The sequence below is a fragment of the Hemitrygon akajei genome, chromosome 9 (assembly GCF_048418815.1).
Source record: "Hemitrygon akajei chromosome 9, sHemAka1.3, whole genome shotgun sequence".
Classification (NCBI taxonomy): domain Eukaryota; kingdom Metazoa; phylum Chordata; class Chondrichthyes; order Myliobatiformes; family Dasyatidae; genus Hemitrygon; species Hemitrygon akajei.
This window is the reverse complement of record NC_133132.1, coordinates 88823867-88850981: the sequence shown is the minus strand read 5'-3', so window position 1 is coordinate 88850981 and position 27115 is coordinate 88823867. Positions and strand designations below refer to the sequence as shown.

Genomic DNA, 27115 nt, shown 5'->3' with positions numbered 1-27115 from the left:
TAAAAATAGTATAAAATGTTCCCATGAAGATTAACATTATTTACACACTTAATTTCTTATATTCTGGATTATTCTAAGTGTACAAGGTGCATCTATGTCATATCTCACAGTTTGCTACAATTTGCAAATTGCATCTTTGTGCCATACTCCAGACAATGAGAATGTACCTTTGGAAGCAGTAAGACTTACCAGCATCGCTGGTTTCCACAGCAAGTGTGCTTCTATTACAATCCAAGCCCCCTAGCAAAAACCAGTACTCTTCATGAATTAAGAGGGTTTCACTACCAAGTGATTCCTGACGTATAAAATCTTCTCATGGTCATGCAGTTCATCCCGGAAGCTCGATTTGCTTCATTCAAAGCAAAATCGGCTTTGTTGGTCATCTTCAGCAATGAGAACTACCCCGAGTAATGGAAGTTCAATAATAAAAGTTCTTTCAAGGGTCTGTGATAGTGAGGCTCTGATTTTTCAAGCTGTCTTTGTTTCATTTTCCAGACCTGTGTCAGTTAGGGCTGATGCATCCAGCATCTCAGCCCTCAGCATTTTGCAGTGTTGCTCTTCCTGACCAAAAATCTACTTCCATCAGACTTCAAAAGAGCATCCCTCTGTTCCTGAAGAACAGCAGAATGCTCATATGTGGCATCTTGTTATTCTTGGAGAACAGCAAGCAGGTCCTGGGTAATAGGAAGCAGAGCTCTAATTAGGTCAGGTTGATCTTAAATAAAGGAACTTAGACTTTGAATAGTAGTCGCTATAGAATGGAATTGCTGTCAGATTCTTGCACAAAAAAGAAAGCCCAGTTGTGAAATTGACAGACTCTGGCTCCTCACAACCTCCCTTGACAGGAGAGTGTGAGGGAGATGGACTTCACCATGTTGCCTTCTATCTTTTGGTACATCATCAGCCCAACTATGGACTAACCAAATCTGTATCTGCAACAACCTCCCTTATAAATGACATTTTTTCATTCCTGAACTAAAATTTCAGAGATACCAGTTAAATCCTCTGATGGTCACAGCGGAATTTAAATTCAGTTCATAATTTGGAATTTGAAGAGATAAGATAAAACACCTTTTATCTTAGTAATGACCGTGAAGACAGTTTGGATTGTCATAAAATCTAATTTGGGTCTCCAATGCCCTTAAGAGAGGCTGTCATTACCCAGTTGTAACTTTAGACTTGTCCTTGTGGTTAACTTTTAAATGACTTCTGAAATGACCAAGCAAGCCACTTAGTTGTACCATCATTGTTATGTTTAAACACGGATGAAATAAAGTCAGATGGGCCCACTGACATTTACTGGGGCTCCAAATGTGGACACCACCAAGTCAATCCCAGCCTAGATGAAAACTGCTTCTTACAAACAGCTGGAGACCAGTGTCTAAATTGGGGGGAGATGTTCCACACACTAGTTAAGTTACAGACAATTTGCCAGATTCCTCCATCACAATGCACGGGTATATCTTGTTCCACTCGCAAGACAGACTCACCAAAGGTGACTGCACTGTGGTCCACAGCACAGGAAGGAATAATCCTTGAAATTTTTAACTCCAGGCCCTATGACATCTCATGACGTGAACTAGGAAACCTCTTGCTGATTACTACTGTTCTTCCTCAGCTGATGAGTCTGTTCTTCTAGGTCAAGTAGCACTTGAAAGAAGTACTAGAAGTAACCCAATCATAGAATATATTCTGGATTGGGAACTTCATTGCCTAAGACTAAGAGTGGCTTGGTTTCACACCACAAGTAGAATTCACCAAGTAATGACGAGTACAGCTACTGGACTGCATCTGTGACAAGTAGTAAATACACAAGCACAAGATATAAACCTTATTGACCTCATTCTCACCAGTCTCCCTATTCCAGATGCATCTGTCCATTGCATCATTAATAGAAGTACCACCTCATAGTCCTTGTAGATACATTGACCCATCTTGACACATGAGGTCACCGTCCACTGTGTTGTTTGCCAGCAAAAATATGTTAAATGGCACCCATGAGGCACGATGGGCTTTTAACAGAGAAGAATTGTACACACAACAATTATAACAGTATGACCTCTCTTTAGCATAGAACCAAGCCAGAAGCCTAGAAGAAAATCAGATGCATCAAAAACTGATAAAGTGCAAATCCAGTGAAGCTGCAAGACTGCATTACATTTGTGCTAACCACAGAAATGTACATTGTAAAGGCATAGCTAAGAACGCTCACAAAACAATGGATCAAATTAGAATGATATTCTGCATTCCAGATCATCTGGTCATCAACAGCTAAACAGAGCAGAAGGCTCCAAATACATTTCCATCTACAATATTGTGTGACTCAGCATATGAATGCTAAAGGAATAGTTGAAGAATTGCAACCATGTTCAGCTCCATACACTGAGCAGATAGACGCTCCACCTCAGCTTCCTCCTGAGACTTTAACTATCACAGTAACCAGTCTGCTTAATTCCGAATCGAGTGTGTGGATTGTTGAGGTGAGATCTGGGTGATGGGTTATTGAGAAAAAGATTACAGGCATTCCAGTGGGATGGGGATAGATAAATGGATTAGTTGGGATGGGGCCAGGGTGTATGGGTTATTAAAGGAGAGGTCTTGAATTGTGATTAAATGCTGCAAAATCAGGTGAATAATTTAGAAATCAGGATTGCGTTTGCAGATTACTGATGTGATCTCAAGGTATGTTTGGATACATTCCAGCTGGAGAGAGTTTCATTCAGCAGGAGTTTGCAGTGCTTTAAGTCTCACCTTACCCTATCTGCTGAGGTGGTAGATTATGTTCTTTCATTAGTCAATACTGCACTGGGTGCCACTCCTGAAGATTAAATGTGCCCATCTCCTGCCATTTACAATGATGCCCTGTTGTTCCCCTTGCCAGCTGCAATCAGCACCTCCCTCCTGACATGGAGTTCATTGAGAAGTATTTCCAGGATCTATGATGCACACTCTCTCCCTTCTCCTTTTCTGGCCTTGGTGTTAACTATTGCATCTGTGTGACTGTTGAGTTGTCCCACAGTGTATCCCTTTAAGGCTGCTGGCTGTTGGTAGTTGATTGAAATGCAAATATAAAACCATTTGACCTTAGCTGCTTCCCATATAAGGACACATTTTGTGTCAAAAATTCACTTTACACGTTCATTGCAATTTAAGAACATGATTTTTTTCAACAGAGTTATATTGGCACAGGAGTACCAGGTCATGGGTTTATAATGCTCCAAAAATGGAGCATATGAATTTCTTGTTATAAATGTTTATACAAATTCAAAGCTAAATTCAACACTGCATCACAGTTATAGAATGAATGCATATGCAATAAACCAGAGCAAAGATGCCCAGTCTGGGGATCCAGGCTTATTGCTTCTCATCAAAAAGCAATATCTTTGGTTGCAAGAAATCTGAAATAAAGCAGAACCCAGAAATAAAAAACAGACTCCACTGGATCTAGCGGACTCATGCTCATTATCCCTCATGCTTCTTGTCTTGCCTTATTTACAAATGATTAATGCAAAATTAGTATTGCAGCATGTGAAATAATCAGTAAATGTGGAGACTGCAAACCAATGAAAAAAAACTAAATCACTGGTGGACTGATGAGTGAGGAAAGGGAGGGTAGGTGAGTGTTGCTTCTTTATAACAGGTGAATGCTGGATTTAAAATTCACCTCCCAGTGGAAGAAAAGTCACAATGTAAACAAGACATGTCTAGCAGAAGTTAAATAATCAATGTTGTTTTTCTTTCCTTTCTTCTTTGTATGAACCTGCAGCTTCTTTCTTCCATCTGATTTTCTTTGCTTGCCCTTGTTTCTGGTTTAAGCACCATCTCCAATTGAGAGTGACCACAAGTAATCTGAGGTTATGTACACCACACCTAATTGTAGATAATTGGAGCATTCATGGAGCTAATTAAGACGTAAATCTGTGGAAGAGCTTTGTAAAATTTATAACAATGTACAAAAAACTGTAGAATTGCTGAACCAAAATGCATTACAAATACTGTCAGAACATGCCAGAACTAGGGTAAGGAAAGCTGATTACAATTTAAAATACTGGTCCTTGCTGTGTTAATCCATGTGTGTAACTCTTGGTATAAATTTATTGCTTTTTGCATCTTAGTTGCATTTGTGTCTTAATGGATACAAAGTATGCAGATAAAATCCCAATGTTCCAGGAGTCCAGGCCTCCAAGAATCCTACCTCACAATCTACATTAGAAAGCAGTCAGTCTGTGTTAATTTATGAAACAGTATATGCACAAAAATTATTTTTTCATTGATAGCCCTCTCCAACGTCACATTGTATTTTCACTCTAAAATTTGGTGTCTTTGATTTCAATTGAATTGAATATAAGAGATGGAGTTAAATATGCAGTTTCTTTTAAATAACATGTTTACTACTTCTGATCTGAAACACATTTCTAACAGTAATTCTTTAACATTGTGGTCAACTGGTGTATTTTTCATTATTAAAAATACAGAATATAAAAGTTGAAATGAGATTTATGACACTGCACATCTACTCTGCCATTCAATAAGTTCCAGTTACTCACTCTCTCACTCAGCAATCACCACCTACACTGCATCACCTGATTCCTTTAGTGTAGAAATATATTTATCTCTGTCTTGACATTTCTCATTAATTGAGCAACACAGCCTTCATGGTTGCAAAGCTCCATGGATTTTAATATTATTTAGGATCATATACGTATTTATATTCTACGGTTTGAGATCAATATTACTAAGCCATTGTTTCTTAAGTAACTGATTCTAACATGCTAGCTGACAAGTTCTGCTTTTCAGGCTCCAACATACAAAACTAGGATAGGAATTCTTGAAACCTTTGCATTGGATTACATAAAACAAATGAAGGGATCCTATGTCCACTGACTTGAAGCTTATTGATTAACTTTGAGGGAATGATAGCATTGAACACTGAGCTGTAGTCAATAAAGAGCATCCTGATGTATCCATCTTTTCTGCAAAGATGTTCCTGGGTGAAGGTGCTGGGACCAGTCGCCAGGGAGAGCTTGCCAGATAGGAGATCCCTCATCTCTACCTGGAGGCCCCCTTTTTTTCTGGAAGTAGTAGGCATTTAATATGCTCATGTTTGGTGCTCTTCAGTAGGTGCACAAGTTGTTTCTCCACCAACACTTGCACTCATCTCCTTCTACCTTAGGCCACGAACTTAACAATCAACCCTGATGAGTTATTTACTTCAAACTTTCTGCATATTCACTCAAAGAGTTGAATTGCATGTGCATGTAAAGAGAGCTGTATAACTCATCTCCTTCTACCTTAGGCCACAAACTTATCAATCATCCCTGCTGTGGACACTTTCTGAAGGTCCAAGATCCGTATGCTCCACGACTGCTGGACTAAGTGTGTAAATGTAGAAGGGGACTATGTTGAAAAATAAATGTGCTAGGTTTTCTAAAATTGACTCCTTCTACCTTAGGCCACAAACTTATCAATCACCCCTCGTAGATGGTTAAGTTCAGTGCATCTGTAGATGTGAACTTCCCACTATTCAGGACATTTACAGAGAAAGGTGTGTAAAAAGGGCTTGAAGGATCATTAGGGACCTGAGTCACCCCAGCCACAAACTGTTATAGTTGCTACCATTCGGGCATAAATGCTAGGACCAACAGGTTCTGGGACAGCATCTTCCACCAGGCCATCAAACTGATTAGTTCATACTGATACAATTGTATTTCTATGCTACATTGACTGTCCTGGTGTGCATATTATTTATTACAAATTACTATAAATTGCACATTTAGATGGAGAAGTAAGGTATAAATTTTTACTCCTCATGTATATGAAGGATGTACGAAATAAAGACAGTTCAATTCTAAACAAGATTGTCTACACCATTAGCTGATGATGTTGGGGTCCGGTCCAGAGCCTGCCTTCCGGGTCTTGCTCCGGTCCGCGGTCTCCGGGCCTTGCAGCCAGCCCTCCTGTCACATGGCGCCATTGGACCATCTTGGCTTAAGGAGTACACCTGTTGCCTATCAGGGGGCAGGTGTTTATAAGAGGCTTGGGGACTGAGCCTAGTGGTGGGGTCATCCTGCTCCAAAGCCGGTTTAACCCGCTCTGTACCTGGACCGCCGGCTCTGAATCCTGTTTGTACCTGTTTCGCCCGCTCCGTATCCTGTTCTGCCCTGGTTGCCACCCTGCTCGGAATCCTGTTCTGCCCTGGTTGCCACCCTGCTCAGAATCCTGTTCTGCCCTGGTTGCCGGCCTGATCTGTATATGCTCTATCCGGTTGGTCTTGTTCCCCTGCTTCTCTCCTGTGTGCTGGTCCCGCTGTTCCTCCTTATTTGCCTTGCCTGCGCTGTTGGTTGCCTTTACCAATGTACCCGATGTATCACGGTAGTCCTGCTGCTCACCCTGGACCCAGCTTCCTTTTGATCCCTTGCCTCCATCGGGCAGGTCCGGCCAGACTGCCACTGCCCGGCGGGGGTTCTGCCCCTACCTACCCATTGCCTCCGTTGGGGAGGTCCAGCTGGACTGCTGCTGTCTGGCGGGGGTTCTACCCCTTCCTTCCTGTTGCCTCCGTTGGGCTGGTCCGGCCGGACTGCCGCTGCCCGGCGGGGGTTCTGCCCTTTGCACCTATTGCTCCCTAAGGGTTGTGCCCTGCACCTGCCCAGGTGTCCGCACCTTCCCCAGGCCTCCATGTTTCCGCCTGGGTGGTGGCCCTGCCCGGGATCCATGCGGCCCGCCATGAGGAATCCTCCTGTCTGCCACGAACACTGGGATCCCTTGGTAAGCTAATGGCTGATCCAATTGTAACCTCAACGTCCTTAGCTCTTTGTTGCTTCCTTTTCTCTTCTTCACTAGCAATTTGTGTCATTTGCAAAGTTAGCAGCTATACCTTCATCCAAGCCATTTTGCCAGAGCTGGGCTTGAGTGAGCTACAAAGCACATAACATAAATATGAAGGTTGGGTACATCCATTAATGGTTAGCTTTTGGTATTGTTTTGCCCTGAAACTTGTAACAAATGTGACCAAATTATGGTTAACCAGTGAGCCTAAAAAAATGGAACACCTCTTTGACAATGAGATATTAAGCATGAGATGGAGACAGCGGATGAATGGAGGAAGAGAGTAAATAGGAATAAGCAAATTTAACTAGCTAAATTAAATGACTACAAGTAGAGAAATGGAGAGAAAGATTAAAAAAAATGATAAAAATGTAAGGAAAGAAACAAAAAATACAGTTTAAAAATATATAATTCTGATTAGTTTGTTATCTTATCTACTAGATAAAATGAAATTCCTTGCTTGTATGAAGATCAGAGTATACATTGGAATAAAACAACAATAAATACAGCAGCAGATGAAAACTACAATATAAAGCAAATATTGTAGTGCCATCTGAAGTGGTGCAAAAAGAAATGTTAAAGTAACAAATGAATTAACAACAGACATAGATTCAAGATTATGAGAATGTGGTAGAGAAATGTGAAAGAGGTGATTAGTTCACAAGTCTGATATCATGGGGAAAGAAGTTCTTAAGTCTGGTTGTCGATGCTTTCAAGCTCCTGTATCTTCTCCCAAGAGGCAGAAAAAAAAGGGTGACAGACATCGATAATGATACCATTAGCGTTCCTGAAGATGACCTGGATGAAAGGTAGTGACGAGCCTGTGATAGGCTGAGTAGTATTTATTATTTACTGCAGGTTCCATCAGTCCAGAATAGAATAGCTGCTGTATCAGGCTGAGGTACAATCTGTAAGATACTTTCTATGGTGCATCTGTAGAAGTTCAAGAGACTCTTCATGAACAAGCCAAATTTTCTCAAATGACAAAGACGGTACAGCAGATTCTTTGAAAGAAATAAGATGGAATAATTAAACAACACACACAAAATGCTGGAAGAACTCAGCAGGCCAGGCAGCATCTATAGAAAAAGGTGCAGTTGATGTTTCGGGCCGAAACCCTTCGGGAGGACTTACAGGATTTCCAGAATCTGCAGATTTTCTCTTGTTAGCAATACTTAGAAAAATAGAAACATCGAAAGCCTACAGCACAATACAGGCCATTTGGCCCACAATGATATGCCGAATATGTACTTACTTTAAAAATTACCTACTGTAGGGTTACCCAGAGCCCTCTATTTTACTAAGCTCCATGTACCTATCCAGGAGTCTCTTAAAAGACCCTATTGTGTCTGCCTCCACCACTGTCGCCGACAGCCCATTCCATGCACTCGCCACCCTCCGCGTAAAAAAACTTAACCCTGAATCTCCTCTGTACTTACTTTCATGCACCTTAAAACTGTGCCCTCTCATGATAGCCATTTCAGTCATGGGAAAAAGCCTCTGACTATCCTCACGATCAATGCCTCTCATCATCTTATACACCTCTGACAGGTTTCCTCTCATCCTCTGTTACTCCAAGGAGAAAAGACCAAGTTCACTCAAACTATTCTCATGCTCCCCAATCCAGGCAACATCCTTGTAAATCTCCTCTGCACCCTTTCTATGCTTTCCACATCCTTCCTGTAGTGAGGCAACCAGAACTAAGCACAATACTCCAAGTGGGGTCTGACCAGGGTCCTATATAGCAGTAACATTACCTCTTGGCTCCTAAACTCAATCCCACGATTGATGAAGGCAAATGCACTGTGCCTTCTTAACCACAAAGTCAACCTGTGCAGCAGCTTTGAGTGTCCTATGGACTCAGACCCTAAGATCCCTCTGATCCTCCACACTGCCAAGAGTCTTACCATTAATACTATTTTCTGCCATCATATTTGACCTACCAAAATGAACCACCTTACACTTATCATGGTTGAACTCCATTTGCCACTTCTCAGCCCAGTTTTGCATCCTATCTATGTCCTGCTGTAACCTCTGACAGCCCTCGACACTATCCACAACACCCCCAATCTTTATGTCATTAGCAAATTTACTAATCCATCCCTCCATTTCCTTAACCAGGTCATTTATAAAAACTCACAAAAAGAAAGGGTCCCAGAACAGATCCCTGAGGCACACCACTGGTCACCTTAGCCCTTAAAGTCATTTACTTTCTAAAAATAGTGTTTAACTTAATTATTGGAGTAATATCCAGAAGCAAATTGATCCTGAGACTTCAGGTTAGATCCATCATTGCAGTAAAAGAATGTAAATTCAGGTAATTAAATATATTTGGAATAAAAAGATGGTATTGGTGATGATAAGCAGTAAATTACTGGAGTGTCAGAAAAGCTCATTGGTTCACTAATATTCTAAAGAAAAAAAATCTGCTTTCCTTATCCATCTGACCTACATGTGACTAGATAGCTCAATGTGGTTGACTCTTAACTACAATCCTATATTCAGGAGGCATTTAGGAGGGATACAAATAATGCCCTTGCTAGTGACAATTACAGTCGGTGCAAATATAGAAAAACGGTGTTTGTTGTGCAGTGAGAAAGGTTTAATCTGAAATTTTATACTAAAGAAAACTCTAAGGAAAAGTAATCACCATGGGACAGATTTCTTTGAGATGCTGCAAACATAGACAATTAGACAAAGATAGAGCTATAAATAGAACATTCTTCACAAATGGTATTAACACGCAACTTAACAGCTTGAGTGAGAAGAAAAACATATTAAGGGCATCCCACATGTCACATTCAGCCCTTAAAGGTGCTCTCACATTTAAACTAGATTTCCTTTAAAAAGAAAATAAATCCATGCACACTATCAAATATTCATATATGTAAATTCATGTTAACTATTTACATTCAGTCATTAATGAATTCAGTTTGCTGTATCTTCTTGATTTCTACTACAACACTCAACTACAAAGGTGTATTTGTCTTAAGAGTCCAAGTTGTTCACTTCTAGTGGATCCCTTCTGAAAGACTATGAACTTCTCTGTAAAAAGAGTACAGCTAAAGCAAGTATTGGTTTCATAGAGGGATGGGAAAAATTTAATGGTGACCAACATAAACTTTAGGAATAGCACCTCATTGTCCAACTGGGCACATAGCAGCCTTCTATAGTCAATATAAACAACTCACTTTTTCAGTCTGATTCAGAACTGGCCACTTTTGCTGTAGGTCATCTGTCTGTGACATTGCCTCTGCTTTTCTCTCTCCATTAGCACAGCTTGCATTTCAAACTTTTGCATTTTTTCAGTTGTGTCTCTAACTGCCCTATTTAATAGTTTTTGTTTATTTTCACTTTCTGTAACTGCCTCCTTTAGTCTATTATCAAGATAAACTCCAAAATATGTGCCTAATATAACCTTGACCACACTCTTCTTAGAGATAATTAATTTGTCTTATCCATCCCAATCCACTCTCTCTGCAATTTAGTACAACCTGTTGGCCCTCTTTTCCAATTCTGACAAACGATTGTGGACCTGCGCAGTTACATCCTTTCTCAATAGATACTGATTCACTTACTGTGTTTCCTACATTTTCTGTAAGTGGCTGAGACTAGGTACTGATCTCATGACACCCAATTGGTAATAGCCCATCAACTTCAAAAGGCAGCTTATTTCTACCCTACTTTCTACCTTCTAACTAATCCTCTACCAAAACTCTATGAAACATTTTGTGTGACAACCTCTAACTAATAAAATTAATACCCTTCATGCCTGGTCTTACCTTCGATAAGATCATGGCATATATATTTACCCAGCATAATTTTACTATACAAACTCCACATCTCCTTCATTCCTTTAATAGTGCAAAATCTATTGATCACTGTCTTGAAAACTCTCTGTGACTGAACTTTCACATTTGTTTGTGCAGAAATCTCCAAAGGTTTGTTACCCTTTAGGTGAAGAAAATTCTTGTGAGTCCTAGCTCTAGATGCCCCACCTTTCCTGCATCTACCCTGCCAGATCAAAGTTCAAATGAATGTTATTATCAAAGTACATATATGTCATCATATACTACCCTGAAATTCATTTTCTTGCAGGCTTATTCAGTAAACCCATAATAGAATAATAATCATAGTGGAATCAATGAAAGACCTCACCAACTAGGATGTTCAACAGTGAGTAAAAGACAGCAAACTATTCAAATACAAAGAGCAAGAAATAATAATAAATAAATAAGCAATAAATATCAATAACATGAGATAATAAGTCCTTGGTAGTGAGTCCATAGGTTGTGGGAATGTTTTAATGACTGGGCAAGTGAAGCTGAGTGAAGTTATCCCTTTGGTTCAAGAGCCTGATGGTTGAAAGGGTAATAACTATTCCTGAACCTGATGGAGTGAGTCCCAAAGCTCCTGTACTTTCTTCCTGATAGCAGCAGCACAAAGAGAGCATGTCCTGGATGGTGGGGTCCCTGATGATGGATGATGCTTTCCTGAAACTGCTTCATGTATGAGATCTCATTGGTGAGGAGGGCTTTACTCATGATGGACTAGATCGTATCCACTACTGCTTGTAAGGTTTTCTGTTCCATACCAGGCTGTGATGCAGCCAGTTTTAGATGTCATGCCGAATTTTGCAAACTCCTGGGAAGCAGAGGTGCTGTCATGCTTTCTTGGTAATTGCACTTAATGTGCAGGTAATAACACTGAGGAATTTAAAGTTGCTGACACTCTCCACTTCTGATCTTCTAATGAGGAATGGTTCATGTACCTCTGTTGAAATAAATAATCAGCTCCTTGGTCGTACTGACATATAGTAAGAGGTTGTTGTTATGGTGCCACTCAACCAGATTTTCCATCTCCCTCCTATATGCTGATGCATCACCACCTTTGATTTGGTCTATGACAGTGGTGTTGTCAGCAAACTCAGATACAGCACTGAAGCTGTGCTTAGCCTCACAGTCATCAGTATAACACAAGAAGAATAAGGGGCTAAGCATATGGCCTTGTGGTGCACTTCTAATTTAGACCGTGGAGGAGATTTTGTTGCCAATCCAAACAGACTGAGGTCTGCAAGTGAGAAAATCCAGGATCCAAATGCACACTGTCTTAAAGTTTATTGGTTAATTTTGAAAGATGATGGTATTGAATGCTGAGCTGCAGTTGATAAAGAGCATCCTGATGTATGCATTTTTGGTCTCCAGATGTTCCAGAGTTGAATGAAGAGCCAGTGAGATGGCATCTGCTGTGGGCTTGTTGAGCTGGTAGGCAAATTGGAGTGGATCCAGGAGTTGATATGTTTCATCATCAATCTCTCAAAATACTTCATCACTGTGGATGTAATTACTAATGAAAAATAGTCATTGAGGCAGGTTACCATGTTCTTCTGAGGCACTGGTATAATTGAAGCTTGCTTGAACGAGGTGGGTACCTCAGACTGCTGAAGGTTCTCAATGGACACTCCAACCAGGTTTTAGTACTTGGCCAGGTACCCTGTCTGGGCTGGATGCATCTTGCGTGTTCACCCTCTAGAAGGCTGCTCGCATGTCAGCCTTGGAGACTGAAATCACAGGATTATTGGGGACTGTGGGAGTTTGTGATGGTTCCTCCATATTTTAATGGTCAAAGCAACCGTAGAAGACATTGAGGTTATCTGGAAGCAAATCCTTGTTGTCGCCTCTGTCGGTTGATTTAGGTGATAGCCTTCAAGTCCAATAAAAATCTTGGTAATTTTCAATGACATTGTCATTTAATTTGTAAATTCAGGAGAGTAAAATCCCATTCTTCTTGATCTCTATTCATAGGATGAAATCTCCCCATTTTACAAATCAGTCTGGTGAACTTTGCTGCTTTCCCACCCCTAGTATATCCTTCCTGATGTGTGAAACAGGTATTTTAACAAAACTAGGTGCATTCTCCCAGGGCCCTCTTAAACTGCTGTGGGACATCATTGTTTTTTTTTGTAACCAAATCTTCTTACAATAAATGGCAACATATATTTTCCTTTCTCAATATTTTGCTATGGTGCAGTTAAGTTTAAATGAATTGTGTGCACTGACAATGCAGCTCCACCTGAGCATGAACACCACCAAATCTTTCACATCAATTGCAAGAAGTGAAGTTCCTCAAGTGTGGAGATGGCCAAGTAGGTGGTAGATGGACTATTTGTGCGTGATACTTACGCCGTAGCAGATGGGCTTTATAACAATGTGTGACATGGCTGCTATTGATGGGTGAAACCTGCGCTTTTGTTGGTAGGTGCTATACCAAAGGATGACATTTGTGATGGTGCTGATGAGGTTTATATTAGTGCATTAATCTGTACTTAATAATTTCACGTGCAGTCTTCGAGAGTCATAGATGTCCTTTCAAGTTCTGAAGTTTCTTTCCTCTGTGCCACTCCGACCCCGCCGTTTGAGCCCTGAAAATGTCTGCGTGCTTGCTTCAACCGCTTTCCCTCCGTACATCCTGAGTGGAAGAGGTTGTTAATTGAGACCGACCTGTCCGGTGGCTGCTGTTGTGAGTGGGAGGGTCTGCAGGCACCGCCTGGTCGGTTCGACTAATAAGGACACGTCTTGGGACAAGTCACAGTCAATGGCAATTGCTGCTCTCGGCCCCAGATATTGCGGTTAAACACTAGAGCAGCGACTTCGGCGATCCCACTGTTCATCTGGTGTGCTTTTCACAGACTGAACAATTCTTCCATAAGGTAAAGCCTCTGTTTGATACATAATGTATGCTGAAGTCTCGTCACGAAGTTGTACTTTATATATTTAGATGGCAGATTTTAAAATGTGAACTGTCGCTTTACTAACTAGAATGCTTTGTAGCTTATGGAACACGTTTCTGAAGACAAGTTCTGTAATTAAACACTTCCACGAGCTGGCAGTTATATTTTACTGAAGCTATCCCACATATCTATATCCGACTTTATTTATAACACTCCATACTCCGCTGCTGATTCTCTCACGCAGTTAGAATTTCCTTTGTCATTGCAATTTTGTTTATCTTTGCTTGGCTTATGCACCAGGTATTATTTGCATTATTTTAAAAATTATTATTTGCAAATTATTTGTAACTACGGGAAATTCTGCATCTCCTGCATCGTCATTTCTGGATGTGTTTAGATAGTTACGAATGGCTTCGGACTAGATGCAACGGCGTAACAGCGGGTCTGGGCTGGAAGAATGTTTTTAAGTTGCGGAGTTGTATATCAGGCGAGTACTTGACGGCAAACTTTGGCAGATCTTACCCTGCTTTTTCCTCGTAGCGCATCTGTGGCTGTCAGTATGGTATCGGGTGAAGGAACGCGCCCATTCACACCTTATGGACGTTAGTATCCAGAAGCTTAGCTTTCGTTCCTTCGGTTATAAAAGTTTCATTGAGAAATCCGCCAGCAGGCTGCCCTGAAAGCGAGCCGGACGCTGAGTCAGGAGAGAGATGCGAGAAAGGGAAGAACTACGAAACTCGATAAAGTGAAAGAATGGAAAAGGAAGTTAAAAAAGTAACAGCGAGAACAAAAATACACTGAAGACGATCCTGGTGAGAACGATTAATGGGGAGGGGGCAGGGAGGGACATGACTGAGCGAAGGGTGCTTATTTGCCTCCACTTCAGGGGTATTGAGAAAGCGAGCAATAATTTAAGGGAATTGTGAAAAGGATCAGAGAAAGTTAAAGCGGTGTGTATCTCTAGGCGAGAAGGTAAGCAAGATTCCCCGCGAACAGATTGCGATGTTGAAATGTGGAGATGAATGGAGGCTGGAGCATTCGCCGGGATGGGGCGATCGAGTTGTACGGGGTTTGTTGATGCATAGATTGACTGAACGTTGCAGTCCGGAAGCAAATAATTCCCACCCAATTTCGTTCTCCCAACCTGAGTCAACCTGTCCAATTTCCGTCTGTTGTTGGCTCTGTTATACTATGGCAAAAGCTTACTGATGGAGTTGGAAATAGTGACACACCAAGATATACTTGAACTCTTGATTATAGTAGAACATCGGGTGTACCATAAACTAACTGGATTATGTTGGTCGCCTGTTATGCTAAGGGTATACAGGTACACCATGGCATTGTAGCACAGCAGTAAATATTGTTAATTCACTCCGCACAGATACAGCAACTTAATTTGGTATGCTAGGGTCTTTTGATAAAAAAAAATAAGTTGCCAGCATGTGGGGTGTACAAGCATGACATGGTGCGCAAGCATGTTGGTATCAAGATATTTTCTTGGGGAATGGTTTTCTGGAGATCAGCATGTACTGGTATGGCAGGGTAGGTATCAATGTTGATATTATAAAGAAAGATTATAGGAACTCCAAGCAGTTTGGAAGATTAAGGAGTGATTAGGATGTTAATGGAAGCAACAAGCTGATAAATTGCTGGTTGAGAACTCACAGTTAAGGAAACATTCTGAACTTTGGAATAAGGCCTTTCATGAGTGAAACTTATAACATTTCTACGTAAGAGAGACTGCAACTGTCTTTTGGATGAAACATTAAACTGAGGTCCTCCTGCTTTGTTGTATACATGCATTTTAGTAATCAGTTTGACAAAGTCCCTCATGGGAGGTTAATCCAGAAAATTAAGATGCACGGGGTCTGTGGCAAATTGGCTGTTTGGCTTCAGAATTAGCCTGAATATAGAAGACAGAGGGTAGTGGCTGAAGAGACTAATTTGAGCTGAAGGTCTGTAATTAGTGGAGTTCTGCGGGGATCTGTGCTGGGACTTCTGTTGTTTGTAATGTATATAAATGGCCTCGATAAAAATGTAGATGTGTGGGTTAGTAAATTTGTGGATGATACCAAGATTAATGTTGTGGATAGTATAGATGACTGGCAAAGAATACAGCACAATATAGATCAGATGCAGATATGGGCTGAGAAATGGCAGATGGAGTTTAACCCAGATAATTGTGAGGTGTTACACCTCAGCAGGGCAAATGCAAGGAGGCAGTACACTGCTAAGGCCAAGATCCTCAACAGTGTTGCTAAGCAGAGAGATCTTGGGATCCAAGTTCATAGCTCCTTGAAACTGGCTACACAGGTCAATAAGCTGGTTAAGAAGGCTTATGGAATGCTTGCTTTTATTTGTCGAGGTAATGAGTTCAAAAGTCAGGAGGTTATGTTGCAACTTTATAGAACTGGCTAGATCACATGTTGAGTATTGCATACAGTTCTGGTCACCTCACCATAGGAAGGATGTTGAGCCTTTGTAGAAGGTGCAGAAGAGGTTTTCCAGGATGCTGCCTGGTTTAAAGGGCATGTGCTATCAGGAGAGGCGAGATAAACTTATTTTTCTCTTCTAGAGTGCCAGAGGATGAGGGGAGATCTGATAGAGGTTTACAAGATTATGGGAGGCATAGATATGATGGACAGAGTGTATCCATTTCCCAGGGTTGAAATGTCTAATACGAGAAGGCATGCATTGGAAATGAGAGGGTTTAGGTTCAAGGAGGATCTGAGGGGTAAACTTTTTACTCAGAGAGTAGATGATGCCAAGGATGCCTACAATGCACTGCCTGGTATGCTGGCAGAGGCAAATACATAAGGGGCTTTTAAGAGATGTTTGGATAGGTATATGGAAGTAAGGAAGCTGCAGGGATATGGACATGATGTTGGTAGGAGGGGCTAGTGTTTGGGTGTGTTTGATTTGCTTTTTAGCTGGTTTGGCACAACATTGTGGGCCAAATGGCCTGTTCCTGTGCTGTACTGTTCTGTAATCTATATGCATTCTCAAATTGGTATCACTGACCACGTGGACTATTAAGAGCCCCAGATTTACCCCAAGTGCAAGAGCAGATATTCATCAGTTACTGAAAGAATGATCTAATCACTTATTTACTGATGTCTGTGAGAGCATGCTATGTGCAAGTTAGCTACCACACCACCAACATTACAGTTGTGATTGCATTTCAGAAAAACTTCAAACAAATTGGGATGTGGGAAAAATACTATATAAGTGTATGTCTTTTGAATCATTGTTCGGGAGGTTACAAATGATTTAGGTTTTAGGTCCAGAGTCAAGGGTGGGGTCAGCACACAGATTAGCAAACACTACTCCAGCTGCTCTTGCTTCAGTTCTGACAAGCTGATGGGTTTGATCACGTCCCTGGGAATGGGTTTAGCTTTTGTAAGTGGCAGCAATCCCTCTAGGCTCAGTGTTCGATGCTAGTTCTTCCTTCCTGATCATACTTGCTCCACTATATCTCACTGTGATCAATCTAACTTGAGCCAATTCTATAAAATCTCCTGTCTTCCAAAACAATATTTATTTGATAATTAAAGTTTTCCAGCATGAAACAGACCATTAGAGTGTAAGTGTAGCTACATTTGCTGTCCTAAACAGACTGTAAATACTGTAACTATAAACTGTGTAGACTCAGCATTCTATAAGTATCTTTAATTTCAGAGCAGGAAGGAGGATGCAATGAAGATGGGAAAAGCAGAGAGCTAGGGAACACCTGCTTCATGATTTTGCATTACAAGTAACTCCCCCCACCCACATTATGGCTATTTAGGTTACAGAAATTCACCCTTTCTGAAGTCACAAATCACTGCCAAAATTTTGAGATATGGAATGAAGCTCACTCCATTGGAAAATGTGCGAAAGGAAGCAAATAAATCAGCACAAGATTATTTTTTCAACTTGTGTTGCAGCTTTGTGTCACAGAAAATCAAGATAAAGTATACTAGGAAATTAACCCCCGTAAACCCCACACCCTGCTGCTAAATATAGAAAACGTAGAAAACCTACAACACAATACAGGCCATTGGGCCCACGAAGTTGTGCCAAACATGTTCTTACCTTAGAAATACCCATAGCCCCCTTTTTTCTAAGCTCCATGTACCTATCCAGGAGTCTCTTAAAAGACTCTATTGTATCTGCCTCCACCACTGTTGCCAACGGCCCATTCCACGCACTCACCACTCTTTGCATAAAAAATCTACTCCTGACATCTCCTCTGTACCTACTTCCAAGCACCTTAAAACTGTGACCTCTCGTGATAGCCATTTTAGCCCTGAGAAAAAGTCTCTGACTATCCACACGATCAATGTCTCTCATCATCTTATACACCTCTATCAGGTCACCTCTTATCCTCCATCGCTCCAAGAAGAAAAGACCAAGTTCACTCAGCTTGTTCTCATAAGGCATGTTCCCCAATCCAGGAAACATCCTTGTAAATCTCCTCTGCACCCTTTCTATGCTTTCCACATCCTTCCTGTAGTGAGGCAACCAGAACTGAGCACAGTACTCCAAGTGGGGTCTGACCGGGGTCCTATATAGCTGTAACATTACCTCTTGGCTCCTAAACTCAATGCCACGATTGATGAAGGCCAATGCACTGTGCCTTCTTAACCACAAAGTCAACCTGTGCAGCAGCTTTGAGTGTCCTATGGACTCAGACCCTAAGATCCCTCTGATCCTCCACACTGCCAAGAAGAGTCTTACCATTAATACTGTATTCTGCCATCATATTTGACCTACTATAATGAACCACACGCTTATCTGGGTTGAACTCCATCTACCACTTCTCAGCCCAGTTTCGCATCCTATCAATGTCCTGCTGTAACCTCTGACAGTATCCACTATCCACTCTTCATACTATCAACAACACCCCTAACCTTTGTGTTATCAGCAAATTTACTAACCCATCCCTCCACTTCCTCATCCAGGTCATTTTTAAAAACCACGAAGAGTAGGGGTCCCAGAACAGATCTCTGAGGCACACCACTGGTAACCGACCTCCATGCAGAATAAGACCCATCTACAACCACTCTTTGCCTTCTGTGGGCACGCCAGTTCTGGATCTACAAAGCAATGTCCCCTTGGATGCCATGCCTCCTTACTTTCTCAATAAGCCTTGCATGGGGTACCTTATCAAAAGCCTTGCTGAAATCCTAGATGGTTATTTTTAAAAATATGTACATTGACCTGATGTCTCTGTTAGGTTTTGTTAAAACAATGTGCATAGTATATTTTCACCATTACCCCTGAATGATTGAACAGACACATAATTTACAATCTGTATGATTTAAAAATATTCCCACCTGCCTCTTGTTGCTGTAAACTTTATTAGACTATAAATGCAAACCCACTGATCTGCATAAAGTAGCTTAGTTGTCTTTAAAGGAGTTGTAATATTCCTTCAGTAATTTAGTCTAAAGCCAGAAGAATTTTTTTTTTAGCAATCAACACTCAGTTTATATAATTGTGACTCCAAAAATTGCATTCCAAAAGTCAACAAGATTTAGAGACTAGTTTGGGAGCAATGGAGAGGTGGAACTCTTGAAAATATTCCTATTTGTAATATAGAAAAGCTTCTGTTGAGTTCAGAGGGCTAATAAACGTCATAGATCTGTCTAGTTTTTTTGTCCAAAGCTATGATTAAATTTTCTATATCTGCCCTCTGTTAAACAGTGAGAAATCAATGAATATTTATAATTTTAAATATTGCTATTTATACAGTTTTTACCATAGAATGACATTTATGATGATTTAATTCAACATTTTAGTACACTGACTCAAGATAACCTTTTTATTACAGAAAAATAGAAACTCCGTGGTCCATTGCAATCTATTTCAAAGCCCTACATACATTTAAACCCAGTTTCGGATGGAACGGACAGGCAGGCATTTGACACAGAAGTCTGACTCTTTTTTTATACTAACTGGTGTCTGACCCGCTGTATCTGGATCTCTCAATGTATTTCCTTTATGTGGTGGGATTATTTGGGTCACCCACAGCCAGTTTAAATGAAAGGTGGAGGGTGAAAGATTGTGGTCAGTGAGCCCACGAATCTTTGTCAGTTGGGAAGCCTAGAAGGCGTCCCTATAAGAAACATTACTCACAAGTCTGTGTTTTCTTTTGTAGTTAGTCTCTGATAAATTGGTAATGCTGCACCACAGACACTTCTAAATATGACCAACTTGTGGCAAGGGATATTTCATTCTGCAGGTTACTGACCTACTGTCCAAAAAGTGAGAGACTGTGCTTGGTGTTTGTTATTCACAGCATTGCAATTATGCTAAGAAGCCAGTAAACCACTGAATAAAATATGCAGCAGGCACTGGCCAAGTTAAACAGCAATTTGTTAACTGCTTGGCACTAGTGGTGAATTTAGTGATTTTCACATTGAACAAAAACTGAAGGCTCAGAGGGTTACATACATTTAAATAGTTGGAGACCAGTGTAGATCTTATTGAGTTCCATATAAATTCTGAAATAAAAACAAAAATTACTGGAAACTCTCAACAGGTCAGGCAGCATCTGTAGAAAGAGAAAAGGTGTTACTGTTTCAGGCCCAAGACCTTAGGTTCTGATAGCTCGGTAATATTTCAAAATGTATGAAGAAAACATTGACCTGCTTGAAAGGTGACCAAGACCTTCAGAGTTCCTGTATTCCTTGTAAGTCCCATTTTATACTGCATAACAAGTTACCGTATACACTCAGTGGCCACTTTACCGGGTACAGGAGGTACCTGATCAGGTGGTCACTGAGCCCGTTCACTTCAAAGTTTGGCAAGTGCATTCAGTGATGCTCCTCTGCACATCACTTTTGAAATGCATGGTTACTTAACAGGTGAACCTAATAAAGTGGCCACTGAGTGTACGTATCATCACAGAGAAGCAACGTGAGATAAAGTGAGATAAAGATGAAGGGATGAACAAAGACAGTATAGCTGCATTTTAAAAGGCACACACTTTGCCAATTCTTTTAGATTTGATGTTATATGTTTATATTGTGTGTATATGTATATTCAGGTTTGTTTATGCAGTGGGTGTGCACATGTTCTGTTTATATGGCTGTGCACGTGAACAAATTTGTCAGACTGAAAACTTGTATGGAACTTACAAGTAGTTGTGCTTTTTATTGCTGAGTTTTTCCTGTGTGTATGTACACAAGTATGCATGTATGATTGTATGAATATACATATGTATGTGAGTGAATCTTGTTCTATTTACTCAAAACTTTGCTGATTTCTCAGTTTCTCTGCAGATACCTTGACATTTGCTCACATGAATTGAAGAAGCAATGAACCATACAACAACTTGGATTATCTACCTTTGGATGACAGTTGTGATTCATTTAATCAAAGGGAACCTTGCTCACAATCAAGCAGGTATGACCAACAGACTTGCTATCCCCACAATTGGAATGTGTATGTCCTTTTTATCTGATGTATGTTCCTAGTAATTATTATGCAATCCTGTTACTTCTCCTCAACTCACAGTGCAAAAATCATCGCAGTTTTCAAAAATTATTTACTCAGGAAGAAATAAAGATAAATTCTTGCTGTTAATTAATTCAAGATTGAAGCTAGGTATAGAATTCTTGAAGCTGCTAAGAATCAAAGCTGTTTCCCAAATGATGTACAGTGGATTTTAGCTTTACATCAGTGTTAAGATTACTTGTGGTGACTGAATTTAAGCATGAGATGTTAGCTCTAGTTCATCAGATGACTCTTTATCATTCTGAGAAGGTGTCAGTCACAAAGATGTAAGACAGTAAATATGATTTGGAGCAGGCAGGAGAGAATATTTAGGGAACACATTAATGGTGATATGTAGGTGCAGTTTGGAACGATTTGATCATGATATGTAGGTGCAGTTTTGGTCACCTATCTACAGGAAAGAAATCAATAAGATTGAAAGGGTGCAGAGAAAAATTATAAGGATGTTGCTAGAACTTGAGGGCCTGAGTTATAGGGAAAGGTTGAATAGGTTAGGACTTTATTCCCTAGATCATAGGAGAAAGAGGAGAGATTTGATTAAGGTGTACAAAATTATGAATGTATAAATAGGGTAAATGCAAACAGATTTTTTTCCCACTGAAGTTGGGTGAGATTAGAACTAGAGGTCATGGGTTAAGGGTGAAAGCTGAAGTGTTGAAGGGGAACATGAGGAGGACTTCACTCAGAGGGTGGTGAAAGTGTGGAATGAGCCACCAGCAGAAGTGATGGATGCAGGTTCCTTTTCAACATTTAAAAGAAGCCAAGCCATTTAATATATTTCAGAAGGAGTTAAGTAATATTTTCATGGCTTGAGGTCAGGTGACATAGAAAGAACGTTGGAACAGGGGACAGAATTTGGATGTTATGTCATGATCATATTGAATAGTGCAGCAGGTTCAAAGGACTGATCGGTCTACTTCTGTTCCTATTCTCAATGTTGTTACTCCATTTAGTGCAGAAACTCTGACACAAATTGATTTCAGCCCCTGACTCTAGCACAGTATAAAATTTAATCATACCTTTATAAGAATTCTCATGTAGGATGTATAGAGAGAACAGAAGATAAATGGAAGAGAGGGCAGAATAAAAAAAACACTTGCATGATGAGTGAAAATATGAGAGGAAGACGCGTTAAAAGATTAAGAAAACCAGATGAAAGGATATAAAAATTGAGATAATAAGTGTCAAAAATTAGGAAAGAGTGAAATCAGAAGCATGATTATTATGTCGTGAAATTTGTTGTTTTGCAGCAATGCAATACTGTATACATAGTGCAAAAAAGAGAGCAAAGATAGTGAAGTAGAGTTCATGGGTTCATGGACCCTTCAGAAGTCTGTGGTGTAGGGGAAGAAGCTGTTCCTGAAATGTTGACTGTGCACCTTCAGGCTCCTATACCACCTCCTTGATAGATGTAATGAGAACAGGGCATGTCCTGGATGTTGATGGTCCTTCATGATGGAAGACATCTTCGTGAAGAGTTTTATTAGATGAGTTGCTCTGAATCAGGCTCCATAAATGTAATGTGTAGAGTTCCTTGTATAGGGTAGCCACAACAAGGTATGTTTCCAACTTTCAACTTATCATGCATGGCCTGAGTTCAGTGTATTTTGAAGCTAGTCCATACTTGCAATCTGAGATCACAGGTCTCTTGATTGGGATTTGACTATGAATCAGCACTGTAATCAGATGGCCCAAATAGCTTTCTCCGTTCAGTTTAGCTGAAAAGGATTCACTCTAACAGAAGTGATGACTCTCCTATGTATGAATGCATACAGTGATAGTCCAAGCTTGAAAAACATAAATGGAATGGACAGTGAATATTCATCAAACGGTTATTTATGTAGACTGACGACTTAGTCTATGCACAAGATGCAGTTGTTTCATTGACACACACACTGACAAATAAATCTTGTGAACAAGTAATAATTTGTGCTTCTGGAAAATGCTAATATAATGAGAACCAATTTTATGTTTCAAGTGAAAGTGAATATTGTCCTTAAATAAAACACTTCATTGTTTGACACAGCTTGTGTAGCTGCTATTCATTTGCATGTGGCTTTCTGCCCAGGAGTTTCCACAAAGGAAATATCAGATTATAGCCATGAGGGTGGGTTGGATAGGTGAGCACCAGAGGGCACTTCAACGAGTGGTCAGGCTTTCTCCTATAGGGATGGGTTAATCGGAGACTTTCATTCACAATTTTTGACCAATAATTTTGAGAGGGGGCCTTCTATGCACAAGTTTAGTCAGATGAAAAATGCTGGTGGAAAATGTGGACTATATCTTACAAGCAAGCTCAGCTTCAGGCTTCCTAATATCCAGAATTCTTTTACTACCTACCTTTATTAAGGAATAATTTACAGCAGCCAACTAACCTACAACAGGTGTTCAGAAGAGTAATCGAGAGATACATGGACTTAGGGCTACAGTACTATAGTGGTTAGTGCAATGCTGTTACAGCTCGGGGCTTCGGAGTTCAATCCCGACGTCCTCTGTAAGGGTTAAATCAAGGTTGTCGGGTTGCTGGGGTGGCTTGGCTGGAAGAGCCTACTCTGCGCTACATCACTAAATAAATAAGTAAACAAAATGTTTCATGGCCTATCGCCAAGAAGTGGAAGAGCTCGAGGCCTGGTGCCAGGCAAATAACCTCTTCCTCATTGTCAACAAGACAAGGAAGATGGTTATTGACTTCAGGAGAACTTGTAATACTCACAGCCCTCTTTACATCAGTAGCACAGCAGTGGAAACTGCTAACAGTTTCAAGCTCCTGGAAGTGCACATCCCACACACTCTCCTGGTCGCAGAATGCATCCTACACAATCAAGCAAGTTCACCAATGCCTCTCCTTTCTGAGGAGGCATGCATCACTACATGGCATGGAAACTGCATTGTGGCACTGGAAGGCTCTACAATGGGTAGTAAAAACTGCCCAATGTATCACCAGCACCAACCTATGCACCATCAAGGACATATATACGGTGAAGTGCTGGTAAAGGGTCAGTAACATCATGAAGGATCCGTTGGACGTTTCTCATGTACTGTTTATCCCACTCCCATCAGGGGGGAGTATATGCAGCATGCATGCTAGAACCACTAGACTCAAAAACAGTTATTCACCCAAGCAAACACGCGGAAATCTGCAGACGCTGGAAATTCAAGCAACACACACAAAATGCTGGTGGAACACAGCAGGCCAGGCAGCATCTATAGGAAGAAGTGCAGTTGACGTTTCAGGTCGAGACCCTGACGAAGGGTCTCAGCCCGAAACATCAACTGTACTTCTTCCTATAGATTCACCCAAGCAGTAATGCTGATTACCCATCCACCTATTAACCCACCCCTCCACATGCCGCACCACCACTATTTTATCATTTCCTGTCAGTTATTGTATGTACAGCCCAGTGTCATCTTATGGGCATACAATCAATCCATGGTTATAAACTATCTAATGTATTTATATTGTTCTTTTTTATTATTGTGTTCTTCATGTTTCTGTTTTTTTTACACTGCTTTAGGTCCAGAATAACAATTATATTGTTTTCTTTTACACTTCTGTACTGGAAATGACATTAAACAATCTTGAATCTTGACTTAGGTAAAAGGAAAACCAACAGCCAGCTGCCTCACAGACCATACGACTGTGCAATTGACCTCCTCTCAGACACTACCCCTCTCCAAGGCCATCTGTTCCCCCTCCCCCTCCCCCCTCCCTCTCTCTCTCCCTGAGACCCAAGTCATGAATGACCACATTGCTGAAACGCGACAGTATGGCTTCATTCACCCATCTTAGTTCCCAGCTCGTAAAGGATTCTTTGTCAAAAAGAAAGATAAGACAGTAAGACAATAAGATATAGCAGCAGATTCGGCCATTTGGCTCATCAAGTCTGTTCAACCATTTCATCATGGCTGATCCACTTTTCCTCCCTGCCTCAACCTCCTAACTTCTTCCCGTATCCTTCATGTCCTGACCAATCAAGAATCTATCAACCTCCACCTTGAAAATACATAAAGACTTGGCCTCCAAAGCTGCCTGTGGCAAAGAATTCCACAGATCCACCACCCTCTGGCTAAAGAAATTCCTCCTCATCTCCATTCTAAAAGGACGCCCCTTTATTCTGAGGCTGTGTCCTCTGGTCTTAGACTCTCTCACCATAGGAAACATTCTCTCCACATTCACTCTATCAAAGCCTTTCACCATTTGATAGGTTTCAGTTAGGTCACCCCTCATTCTTCTGAATTCTAGTGAATGCAGGAGCCATCAGACACTACTCATTTAACAAACCATTCAATCCTAGAATCATTTTTGTGAACCTTCTTTGAACCCTCTCCAGTTTCAGCACATCCTTTCTAAGATAAGGGGCCAAAACCTGCTCACAATACTCCAAGTGAGGCCTCCCAGTGCTTTATAAAGTTTCAACATTACATCCTTGCTTTTAGATTCTAGTCCTCTTGAAATGAACGCTAACATTGTATTTGCCTTCCTCAGTACAGACTCAACCTGCAAATTAACCTTTAGGGAAACTGGCACTAAGTCCCTGTGCATCTCAGTTTTTGGAAATTCCCTCCATTTAGAAAATAGTCAACCCTTTTATTTCATCTTGTACATGACCATACACTTCCCAACATTGTATTCCATCTGCCATTTCTTTTCCCATTCTCCTAATCTGTCTGTCCTTCTGTAGCCTCTCTACTTCCTCAAAACTACCTGCCCCTGCAGCTATCTTCATACCATCTGCAAACTTTTCAACAAAACCATCATTTCCATTATGTCAATCATTGACATAAAATGTGAAAAGAATTGGTCTCAGCACAGAGCCCTGTGGAATACCACTACTTGCTGGCAGCCAGCCAGAAAAGTCTCCCTTTATCTATGCTAGAATCTATGGGCTTGTAGCTTGTTAAGCAGCCTCTACTGTGGCCCCTTGTCAAGGCCTAAAAATCCAAATACACCACATCAACTGATTCTCCTTTATCTATCCTGCTTGTTACTTCTTCAAAGAATTCCAACGGATTTGTCAGGCAAGATTTTCCCTTGAGGAAACCATACTGACTATGGCCTATTTTATCATGTGCCTACAAGTACCCTGAGACCTCATCCTTAATAATTGACTCTAACATCTTCCCAACCACTGAGGTCAGACTAAGTGACCTATAGATCCTTTCTTCTGCCTCTATCCCTTCTTGAAGAGTTGACTGACATTTGCAAATTTCCGGTCTTATGGAACTATGCCAGAATCTATTGATTCTTGAAAGATCATTACTAATGCCTCCACAGTCTCTTCAGATACCTCTTTCAGAACTCTGTGGTGTACACCATCTGGTCCAGGTGACTTAGCTACCTTCAGACCTTTCAGTTTCCCAAGAACCTTCTCTCTAGTTATGGTAATTTCACACACTTCATGCCACTTGACACCTGGAACTTTCACCATACTGCTGGTATCTTCTACAATGAAGACTGATGCAAAATACTTATTCAGTTCATCTGCTATTTTGTTGTCCCCTATTACTGCCTCTTCAGCATCGTTTTCAAGTGATCCAATATCCACTCTTGTCTCTCTTTTACACTTTATGTATCTGAAGAAACTTTTGGTATCCTCTTTAATATTATTGGCTGGCTTACTTGCATTTCCGTCTTTACCTTCTTAATGACTTTTTAGTTGCCTTTTTTTTTAAAAGCTTCCTAATCCTCTAACTTCCCACTAATCTTTGCTCTGTATATGCCCTCTCTTTGGTGTTTAAGTTGGTTTTGATTTCTATTGTTAGCCAGAATTGTGTCATCTTCCCTTTAGAATACTTCTTCCTCTTTGGGATGTATATATTGCTTCCAGAATTTCCAGCCATTGCTGCTCTGTTGTCATCCCTGCCAGTATTCTTTTCCAATCAATTCTGGCCAACTCCTCTCTCATGCCTCTGTAATTCCCTTTACTCTGCTGTGGTACTGATACATCTGACTTTACTACTTCTCAAATTTCAGGGTGAATTCGATCATATTATGATCAGTTTCCCATAACGGTTCATTTACCTTAAGCTCTGTAATCTATTCTGGTTCACTGAATA

At 40.7% G+C, this 27115-nt stretch overlaps 1 protein-coding gene across 1 annotated transcript in view; it reads left to right on the top strand.

The window, feature by feature from the left end:
• The first annotated feature begins 13425 nt into the window (after window positions 1–13425).
• The window catches only part of LOC140733322 (uncharacterized), a 340527-nt gene continuing 326837 nt past the window's right edge, over window positions 13426–27115 (top strand). The window contains exons 1-2 of the mRNA XM_073056501.1: window positions 13426–13534; window positions 20813–20947. Coding sequence (XP_072912602.1) covers window positions 20860–20947 — 88 coding nt within the window. The 5' untranslated portion in view covers window positions 13426–13534; window positions 20813–20859. The remainder of the gene's footprint in view (window positions 13535–20812; window positions 20948–27115) is intronic.